Source organism: Plasmodium relictum (genome assembly GCF_900005765.1).
Source record: "Plasmodium relictum strain SGS1 genome assembly, chromosome: 8".
NCBI lineage: Eukaryota > Apicomplexa > Aconoidasida > Haemosporida > Plasmodiidae > Plasmodium > Plasmodium relictum.
The window spans coordinates 808,742-821,018 of record NC_041686.1 but is presented as its reverse complement, the minus strand read 5'-3'; the positions used below and the strand labels follow the sequence as shown (position 1 = coordinate 821,018).

General features: G+C 17.7%; 2 protein-coding genes across 2 annotated transcripts; one reads left to right on the top strand and one right to left on the bottom strand.

The window, feature by feature from the left end:
* Window positions 1–515: 515 nt before the first annotated feature.
* Window positions 516–1,250, top strand: PRELSG_0821000 (conserved Plasmodium protein, unknown function; the record flags this gene model as incomplete). Its single annotated transcript, XM_028676284.1, has 1 exon — window positions 516–1,250. One exon carries the CDS (start codon window positions 516–518, stop codon window positions 1,248–1,250), a length of 735 nt encoding a protein of 244 aa, XP_028532789.1.
* Window positions 1,251–2,630: 1,380 nt separating this feature from the next.
* Window positions 2,631–6,113, bottom strand: PRELSG_0820900 (zinc finger protein, putative; the record flags this gene model as incomplete). Its single annotated transcript, XM_028676283.1, has 1 exon — window positions 2,631–6,113. One exon carries the CDS (start codon window positions 6,111–6,113, stop codon window positions 2,631–2,633), a length of 3,483 nt encoding a protein of 1,160 aa, XP_028532788.1.
* Between the last annotated feature and the right edge of the window lie 6,164 nt (window positions 6,114–12,277).

Genomic DNA, 12,277 nt, shown 5'->3' with positions numbered 1-12,277 from the left:
AAAAGAAAATTCTTAAAAATTTAAATATTTGCATTTTCTAAAAAGAATTGAAACTCAAGTTATTCATTAAAAAAAAAAAATAACAATTCAATACTTTATATTTTTTTATTTAATTATTATAAAATGTTTAAACTTTTTTACGTGTATGCAAATTTTGAAACGAACTATATCAAATTATTTGAAAAAAATTTTAATATAGCATAAAATATTTTCTGTTAAAAATAAAATCAGATGAAATAAATATTTTGCATAAAAAAAATATTTAATTTAAAATAGGAATTTTATTTGTAAAATAACTGAACATTTTTTAGTAAAAAATCTATTTTTATTCCAACTTCGTATTTCAAATATTCGTTACACAAATAAAAAATCATTATTTAAAAAAGAAAAAAAAATAAGACTGAAATAAATAAAGAAGAATGAAATAAAACATCAGCAAAAATAAACTACATATGAATCATTTTTCAAGTAATTTTCTAGTGTAATAAAAAAGAAAAAAAAACTTGTTTTTTTTTATGGGGGGCCATGGAGGGCTAAATATATTACCTCAAAAAAAATGGAATATCTACAGGAATGATGTACAATATAAAGTTAATTATGATGAAAATAAACTTATAAAGGAAGAAGAAGAAAAAGAAAGGAAAAAAAATGAATATTTATTTCAAAACAATATAAATGAGCTAAAAAATAATGTAAATAATAATAAAGTTAAAATTGAGTACAATGGGCATATTAATCTGTTTATTGAAGAAGAAAAAGAAATGAATAGAAGAAAAAAAATGCATGAAGAATATTTAATAAAAAAGGGCCATTATATATATAACGATAATAAATTTGATGGAGTAAATTGCATATATGATAAAAAAAATAATGCAAAAATCATATCAGACTTTGACAAAATAAAAATTAGTCAAAATGAATGGTTTTTAAATAGACAAAAAAATATCTTTTTAAAAAATAATAAAACAAACGAGTTAAATAATAGTGTATTTATTAACTGTTATAATGACGAAAAAGAAAATTTCTTACAAACGAAAACCTTATGTGAAAGTGACGTAGACATATTTAAGCATGAACATAAAAAAAGAAAGGAAAACATGAATAAATATGAACATATAAGAGAACTTATAAAATATAAAAAAGAGAAAAAGAAAAAGAAAAAAAAAAAGAAAAAGGAAGAAAAAAGGAAAAAACGAAAAATAGAAAAAAAGAAAAATGAAAATAAAAACAAAACTATAAAACATAAATAACATGAATTTCACGTTATTTAAAAGTAAAACTTTATCATAATTTGGAAATTTGAGATTTTTTTTTTTTTGTTTTTTGTAAGGATAACACCCTTTGCAAAATATATCTGTTTTTTTTTTAATCATATAAATGAAATTTTGTTTTTAATTTCTTGAATTACTTTTTTTTGCATTTAAGTTTTATTTATTCCTTTATTTTTAAAAATGAGCTTAAGTTAAAATAAATAAAATTGCTTATAAAATAGTAATGAATTTAACAAAATTACAAAAATATCATAATTATTTTTTACAGAATTAAAATTTCTCAAAAATAGAAAAATTCATTTATTAAATTTAAGAAAACATTTTAAGCGTAAGCATTCCCACTTTTTTTTCTATATTTCATAAAAAACAAATATCTTAACATACTATAAATTATAGAGAATACATCAAAATTAAAAATATATTTATTTATGTAACAAAATATATATATATATATATATATATTTACTTAATTCGACACAGCTTTTTTCCAAATATTTTGAATATTTACTCAAATAGTTATAAAAAAAAAACTTAGTTTTAATAGAAATATATTTTAATTCTACTTAATTACCTTTCTTCTTTTTGATGTATCAAATATTTTAAAGTAGTAAAAAAATATATATGTGTATTGTAATTTTCCTACTGTTGTTTCTATTTTTTCTTTTTTTGGTTTATGTTTAAGATAGTGAGTACATAACGTATGCTTATGAATAAATAAAAAAATTAAATTTACCTCGAAATTTGGTATAATAAGAAAAGAGAGTAAATAACTTCTATCCTTTTACATTATCTTGTGATAACATATTTAAGAAAGCATATATTTTTATATATAATTTTCGAAAGAGAACAAATGACCTTATTTCCAAAATAAATTGTTTTATATTAAAAATATATATATAACTCAGCTAACGTTTTTATTTTTTTATTATAGTTTTTATATATTGATTTATAAAAATAAAATTTTGAACTTTTGTTTCTTAGTTAACACAAATGTTTTTAAATATGTGTAATTTTAGTAAATTATTATAATGTTCAATTTTTCATTTTCTTAAGAAAATTTCAATAACATATTAAAAAAATTAAAAAAAAAACTGAAAACAGTAAGATAAAATGCCCAATTAATGGAAGAATAAAAATAAAAAAGAACATAAATGAAAAAGTAAAAATAAAACAATTAATTTAAAATAAAGCATCAATGTATTTAATTAAAAAAAAAAAAATTTTTATATAAAAGCTTAAAAAAAGTAAATTTAAAAATTTGCGGGGGACTTTTTTTTTTTAATAAAGATATATATATATATAATTAAAAATTAAAAATAAATTTATTATTAACAACATGTTAAAATAAATTTTTTCGTTTTAATAATGTTTAATGTCTATTTTACAAATAGGACAAGTTGATTTCTTATTAATCCATTTAATTATACACGCTTTGTGAAAATTGTGAGTGCATGGCAAAAAAATAAGAGCCTCTTTATGTTCATAATTTTCATAGCAAATAGAACAAAGTTTTAAATTATTATGTTCATTTTTGTGTATATCAAAATAAACAATTAAAAAATCATTTTTTTCTTTTAATATTGGACAATTACTAGAATTACTATTTGTCTCTTCATGTTCACTTTGACTAGAAATATAAATGTTTTGTCTTGTATTTGTATTCATATTCCCACTAGATCCTTCATTATTTCTTGCTGAAACTTGTTGACTAGTTAAATTTCTTCCCGAACTATTCACAGATATTCTTATAGTATTGTTGTTAATAATATTACAATTAATTGAACTGCTATTTGCAGGACTTGAAGAAACAACATGGTTATTATTTCTGTTAAATGTAGTAGTAGTTGTACTATTATTATTTCTATTAATAGTAGTAGTGGTAGTGTTGTTATTACTGTTTCTATTATTAGAAGTAATATGGTTATTTCTACTAGTATTCATAATATTATTATTTCTACTAGAATTGTTATTATTTCCATTAGTGATTAAAAATAGGGAATCATCTACATAGGGATCAGTAATATCTACCGTTACAGCGTTATTAATTATATTATGTCTAATGGTTCTATTTTCATTATTATTCAAATTTGTTATGTTATTTCTAGATGACATATTTGTATAATTATTATTATTGGAACTACGATAACTAAAGTTATTAGAGTTAATGTTTAAACTATTTCCTTCTGTATTTTGTACAGGATTTGTTGAAGCACAATTATTTATACTTCTACTGACATTTGTTACCTTTCTTAAGGGCCAAATATTACTAGTATTATTATCAAAATGAGAAAATGAAGTACTTTCGCAAATAGAAGGGTACCTCTCAACTAAATTAGAATATAAATAATTTAGATCATTTATCCTTGAAGATTTGTTACGAGAATCGTGTTGATGAGATTTTTTAGAAGAATATGAACTATAGCTGGGCGATGAACCAATAGAAGAACCTGTGGAAAATTTTTCAAGTGAAAATCTATTTTGATTCTCAAAAATAGTACTGAAACTTCTGTTATACTGTTGTGCTCTTGTTCTCGTTATATTATTTAATGGATCACTCACATTAGAAGAATTATTTTGTCTTGTACTACTGGTACTTGTTCTCATTGTAGTATTTACACCATTACTGTTAATGTTATTCATATTATTACTAGTATTATTATTATTATTATTTATATTATAATTAATAATGTCATTAATATTATTATTATCATTATTATTAATATTATTACTAGTATTATTATTATTATTATTATTATTATTCATATTTTGATTAATAATGTTATTATTATTATTATTATTAATATTATTACTAGTATTATTATTATTAATATTATTACTAGTATTATTATTATTCATATTATTAATATTACTATTTCTCAAATAATTTAAATTATCGTCTAATACATCGTTAATGTTTCTATGTATATTATGTAAATTTTTGTATATTCTATTTAATTTCCTATTTAATATATTATCAGCATTATTGTAATTCGTATTGTTTGCAAATCTACTTGTTGAATTGTTTTCTTCTTTTCTTACACCATTTGCACTTCTATTTACATCATTATTTATAGCTCTATTTAAGTTATTTATATTACTCTTAGATTTTTCTCTAACTTTATTTATACTAGTTTGTATACAATTCATCATGGAATTTATATTATTAACAATACTACTCGAACTTTCCTCGTTTATATCATTATATGCATTATTACTAATGACAGAACTACTAATTGATGATGATGTATCTGGATTATTAAAAATAGAAGAAATTGAATCTGTTAATGGAGATAAACCATTATCATTATTATTACTTTCTTCTAATTTATTGTCTGTATTATCTATGCTTTTTGTTACATCTATGTCTCTATCATCAATATTAATACTATTTGATAATATATCATTCACTTCATTTTCTGTTGAACTCGTAATTTCGATTATATCATTTGCACTTGTATTGTTATAGAAATTGTTTATTATATTATCTTTATTATTATTATGATCATTGGTATATATAGCATTATTTATTATATTGTGATTATTTCTTTTATTATTATTAGATGAGTTATCCTTAAAATCATCAAGGTTTGAATTATAATTATAAATCATATTGAAAAAATTAGCTTGTTCAATATTATTATTCATATCAAACATTTTATCCAAATCATTATATGAACAATTAGTACCACTGAGTGCAAAATTTTGTGCACTACTTCTACTTTGCTTTTTTGTAAATCTACTAAAGTCATTGCATTCTTTATTTCTTATTTCATAAACATCATCATCTAAGATAGTTTTCCTTTCGCATGTATAATTTCTTTGATTATGTTGTATAGAATCTATTGTGTGTGCAAATAGATGATCTTTAAAGATTGATTTTTCCATTACATCTGAACATATGTGACATAAAATAGATATAACTGTTTCTTTTTCATTACTGCTTGCACCACTATTCTTATTTCCATTATTACTACTATAATATATGTCATTATTTAAATTATTTCTATTATTCTTTATTTCATTATTTATAATATTCCTATTATTATTCATATCATTAATTATATTATTCCTATTATTCTTAATTTCTTTATTTATAATATTCCTATTATTCTTCATTTCATTAATTATATTATTCCTATTATTCTTCATTTCATTAATTATATTATTTCTATTATTCTTCATTTCATTAATTATATTATTCCTATTATCATTTATTTCATTAAGTATATTATTCCTATTATTATTCATTTCATTAAGTATATTATTCCTATTATTATTAATTTCATTAAGTATATTATCCCTATTGTTATTCATATCATTAATTATATTATTCCTATGATTTATATTATTATAATTGTTAATATTATTATTATTATAATATGTTTCGATGTCTAAATTAACATATTGATCTTTTTCTACTGAAAAATTTTTTTTTTCTACTTTTTTTTCTTTTTCCTCTAAACATTTTTTTTTTTCCTTTTTTTTTTCTTTTTCTTCAAGCATATTTCTTTTTTCCTCTTTTTTTTCATTTTCTTCTAAAGATTTTACATTTATTCCTTTACTAGGACTTACTGAATTTGAATTTATGCATATAATTTCATCATTGTTATTTTTTCCTTCTGTTAAATCATAAAACTCTTGCAGTATTTTATTTTCATGATCCATGTGCACAGAAGAATTTTCAGTTCTCTCTGAAATATCGGAGAATATATTTTCGTCGTTAATTATTCCATCATTACTACTTTTTTTTTCAAAATTTTCTTCCTGAGTTCCTGACTCAGCATCAATAGATATTACTTCGATGACACTTTCATTTGAGTTTTTTTCTAATTCATTAGTCATTTTGAAACAATATTTTTTATTTTTTTTTTTAAATTTTTTTTTTTTTTTGAGATAAATTTGTTCATACATTAATAAAATTTACAAATATATCAATGTTTTTTACTTTAAAGCTTTTCTTTTTATTTTCTTTTTACTTTTATTTTATGTAATTTTATAAAATTGTATGTTTTTAATAAATTTTTTTAATATATATTTTTTTTCATTTAAAAAAGGAATAATATTTGAAAAAATATTCAATATACTTTTTTTTTCTTTAAATAGACTTTTTCCAATATATATTTTTTTTTCAAAAAAAAACACACGAAAAGAGAGCAGCATTAAAACACATTCATGCAAAATAAATCAAAAAAAAAAAAAATTGAATAAAATTATGATTTTTTAAAAATTTAACAATTATTCCAATCTTTATATTAAAGCACAAATTTTAAAATATTACATGTAAATAATTATGTAAAATCATGTATATATATATTTAAAATGGATATATTATTTTTTTTTTGTTGAAAAAAAAGTGTAATTATACATTGTTAAACGTCATATATAATAATTAAGCATACTATTTTCTCATTGATTTAAATTTGTAATTTTTTTTTTTTTTGTAATGCAGTAATATTTCGACAAATAAAATGATAATGAATATACAATTTTTTTTTACTTCTGATTTTTTTAAAATATTTTTAAAAAATTAATTCTTAAAAAAATTAAAGTTACATAAAAAATCAGTAGATTTATGTTCTAGGTATTTGATTTTTACATATTTCCTTTTTTTTAAATATATATAAATATAAATACGACATTTAAGACCTCTTATATTTGTATTTATTTTTAATTTTTTTTTGTTAAATATAAATTTTTAGATATGTAAACTTTTTATATAAAAAACACATATATATTTGAGTTGCTACACTTGAACATTTTAAAATAATATAACATTATTAAGAACATATATAAATATTTTTTGAGATAAAATTTTAAATTGATTTGTATATCTAAAAAAATATATATTAAATGCAAAAATATATTTTTTAATTCATTTTAGAAAAAAATTATTAAACTATGCTTTTACCTTTATTTTCTTTTACATAATCAACAAAACACTCATACTTTGTAGTGCATTATTTTCATCATATTTTAAAAAATTTAATTTTATAATTTTTAATATTTTTTTTTTTTTTAAATTCATGTTTTAATATATTTATAATCATTAACTTTTTACATATTTGGATTTATTACATATAACATAAAAACATACTTTTATTGGAAGTTTAAAATTAATAAGATTTTATAATTATATATGTAAAAGCAATTTTTATGATCTGATACTTCTATGTCTATATATATGATTCAAAAAAAATAATAAAAGTATTTTTACAAAATAATTTACTTTTATATATATATATTTTTTTAAATTAATATATAATATATATATAAATAAATTTTTTATTATTTTATCTTCTTTAAAGAAAAAAATATATATAAATGAATAAGAAATACATTAATTAAAAAAGAATGCATTGCTTTCCTTAGATTATAAAAATGAAATGTCATGCATCATTTATTTTTACAAACTATTTTTTTTTTTTTTTAACAAAAAAATTGCTTATTTTATAAAATAAAAAAATAATTTTTATTTCATGCTGAAACTTTTTTAAAATATGCTATATCTCTATTAAATTTAGATCATTTTTAAAAAAACAAATTTTGGCATACATAATTTATAAAATGTATACCTTTGAATGTTTCATTTTTTTCTGATGCAACATTCTTTATTAAAATGTTCGTAAATTGCTTATATAATTAAACAAAATTAAAACTAAAAAGTATGCATTTTATGCTCTTTATATTTTAACAGTATTAATATGTTACATTAACAAATATAATTCCAACTTTTGTCTAATTTTTATATTTAGGAAAATAAAAACATAAATAAGTGTTATTAAATATAACCCGTTTATTTTTAAATTAATGAAATCTTCAGAAAAAATGTATTTGCGGTATTATTATGACAATGTTTGGTAACTTAAAGTAAATATTACATTTCAAATGTTTTTTTTATACAATTTTATTCTGCATTAGAATTTTTACTTAATTAAAATAACAAATTTTTATGAATTTCGGTTATTTATGAGTATAAATCAAATATTTGTGTTTAAAAGAAAATTCACAAAAGGAAAGTCAAGGAAATGGATGATAATACCCTTAATATTCATCCGTATATTTTTAGCTGTTCACAGCAAAAAAATATTATACGCTATAGAACTAATGATCTTCATCTAAATAAATTGAAGTCATAACTTTACATACACTTGTATACACATTCATATACTTATAAGGGGAAATTATCCAAAGATAAATAATATATACAGAAAAACTCTTTTTAATTCTTTTTATACATTCATTTTTATTTCAAATATATTTTTTTTAAATGAATAAATTGCTTATACTTTGATTATTTTAACATGTCTATGAAACTCTAAAACATGTATATATTTACGAATATAATAAAGAAATTGTTATATTTATTTATCACTTCTAATAGTTTTATTTTTCAAACGAAAATCATAAATTTAAAAATTGTGTAAGTTGTCTTAAAAAAAGTACAAACAAATTAAATTGCTATTATTATAAATAATTACTTTTTTCTTAATTGTAAAATAAAACTTTATTTCTTACAAAAAAAAATTTAGTAAAAATTATAACTTCTGAAATTTAGATGAATTTGTTCTAGAAAATATAAAATTTCTTTTTTAATATAGTATTATAAATAAAAAAATATATATTTTTTAAAACAAATATCTTCATTAATAATCAAGGTATAAACGATAATTTTTAGAAAGTTTTTTATCGAATCCTAATACCACTACTTAGATGTAACAAAAATACTATTAATAAAAAATACCTCATTGTTAAAGTGATGTATAAAAATTAATAACCTAGAAAAGATAATATATCTATTATTTTGTTCATTCAAATAAAAAAATTATTTTAGTACAGGAACAATGGATGTATACTACATTTTCTTGAAATTTTTTTTTTATACTAAATTAATTTTACTTAAATTCAAAGAAACTGCTTATAAATATTTTGGAATAAATTTATATAATCTAAGTTTATTATTGGTTCAATTGAAAATGTATTATTGTTTTTAATAATATCTTATAAGTTCTATAAAACCGAATATTTCATTATTTGAATAAATGTATTATATTTACCTTTCAAAAAATATTAACTGCATTATGTCCTTTACCTATATTACAATGATAAAAAATTTATATAGTAAAATCTTTCTTCTTATGTTGACCTCTGTGTAATTATAAATAATGCTATTAATCCATCTAAAAGTTCTATATTCCCTAATGCAATGAGATACTTTGAGAATTTTATTAGAAAAATTTATTTTTAAAAACTAAAAATTAGCAAAAAGTTGAAAACTTTCTTAATAGTTAAATGTAAGATAATTATGTCTTATTAATCAAATATTTTGTTTAATTAAATTTGTTCTTATAAAGTTCACATCATTTCATAGGCTTTTTTTATTTTAAAGATGATCAAATTGTTTATAAGTCATAAATTGCTTACAACGATTTATTCATTCCTTTTTGAATTATTATGAAACTTTTTATTACATATGACAAAATGAAGAGTCATATTGTAATCTTAAATAGAAAAGTTAATTCTAATAAAATAAAAAATAATAAAGAGTGAAACATATTAATAAGAGTTTTTCTCTTGATAAAAATAGTAAAAAAGAGGTATAAATATATAAAATATATAAATAATTGTAAATTAAGTACATACATATTGTTGTATTAAATTTGTGCATATTATATGCTATGGACTTAAGTTTTAATAGAGGTATATCCAAGACATTCTTATGACTAGAATAGTACTAGTTAAAATAAACTAACGATAAACAAACTTTAGTAGATCATTTTTTACATTTAAAAATGGAAATAAAGAAAAAGGAAAAGAAAAATAATATAGATAAAAATTTTAAAAGAAAGTTTTAAATATTGTATAGATTTAAGAAGAAATGTGATTGTTTATTAGTGATATTTTTTATGTGATCATGTATTCATCTTAATTTTTGATAAAAGAAAAAAAATCCTGTATCACTAATGAAGAAAAATTAGCATTAAGTCATAAACATGTTATTCATTATCTTATCATTCATTTATCCAAGAATATACCCAATTTTTATGTAGTTTTTTCCGCCATTCCTATACATTACATCCCTCTAATTTTGACTTCTCTAAAATATGCATATAAATTGCCATGGATTTGAGATAAAAATTAATTGAAATAAAAATTTTTAAAGAAAAATTAGGAATATATTGTATTTAATTGAAATTTATATTTATTTTAGGCACTCTTATAATTACATTCAATTTTTCATATTTCAAATATCTAAAGAGTATATCAAAACAAATAGAAAAATAGAAAAACGTATAAATCCATGAGACTGTTAGACAAATGCTTATTTAAAAATAAAAAAGTTTTAATTATTAATATCTTCTAATTAACGTAAAAAAGAGGGTTCTTTAAAAATGTAACACAATTGTTTTTTTTTTTTACAACAATAAACAATAATAAACTAAACTATATAAGAGGGTATGAAAACTTAAAAAGATATTTATTTTTTATATGTCACTTTATATAAAAATAAAACTAATGGGCACATGAAATACTAAAAATTTCCTTCATTTTTATTTTTATGCAAATATACCTTAAATATATTCATCAATCATTAGAAAATGTATGACTATTAAAAGGAAAGGAAATTAATCTAAGCCAAAAAAAAAAATTATTTTTTTATATGAATTCTACAAATATATATTATACGGAATTATGAAGTTAAGAAATAATACAAAATAAATGTCTAAAGTATTAAGAGTTCTAAAAAATACAAAAAATAATTTTTTTTTTGCTTAAAAGTTAGGATAAAAATTTCTAATAAAAAATAAAAGAATATATATAAAATCATCACATATTAAGACAATAAATAATAAATATAATAATTATAAATAAGCTATGAGAAAATAAAAAATATGAATTGAGCATATGTAACAAAATATAAAAATAAAATTTACTTTGGTTAAATATGAAAATACCTCTAGTAAAACAATATAATATTTATTTAAAATATTAAAAATATTTAACATGTTATAAATTATGTTGAAATATCTCTACTCAAAGAAAAAAAGGGAAAATAACATAGAAAAAAAGTCAATTATAAAGTTCTAGAAGTTCATTTATAAACTGTACTAAACTAATATTTTTATTTTAAGAAAAGAGTATACATTTAAAGATAATTATATTCTTATTATAGCAGATTAAAATGTACTATATTAAAAATATTTGTTAATAATCTCAAATAAAGAAACTAAAATATATAAAATTACATGAAAATTGCATGAATTGAAAATATAGAATAATGATTAACTAAATTATTAAATTAATAAATAGAAAATATAAGAAAACGAAAATATAATGTATTTAAATTATATAATAATAGAAAATAGAACTTAACACTAATAAAAGAACAGGTAAATATAAACTCAACTGTTTATTTATTTTTAAAAATAATTAAATAATATATAAATAATAATTAATAATAAAAAAATATATAAATAATAAATAAAATAAATAAATAGTAAACGTAAAATAAAATAAATTAAATAAATATAAAATAAAATTAAATAATATAACAAATAAATAAATAAAACTAAACAATTAAATAATAAATGATATAATAAATAAAATAAAATTAAATAATAACAATAGAATAATAAGTAAATAATATAATATAATAAATAAAATTAAATTAAATAAATATAATTAAATGATAAATGAATAGTATAATAAATAGATCAATCAAATTAAATAACAATTAAACAATAAATAGAATTAAATTAAATTAAATAATATAATAAATAAATAATTAATTAATTAATAAATAATATAATAAATAATTAATTGATAAATAATATAAATAAATTAAATTAAATTGAATAATAATTAAATAATAAATAATATAATGAATTAAATAATATAATAAATAAATTAAATCAAATAACAATTAAATAATAAATAATATAATAAATAATTAATTGATAAATAATATAAATAAATTAAATTAAATTGAATAATAATTAAATAATAAA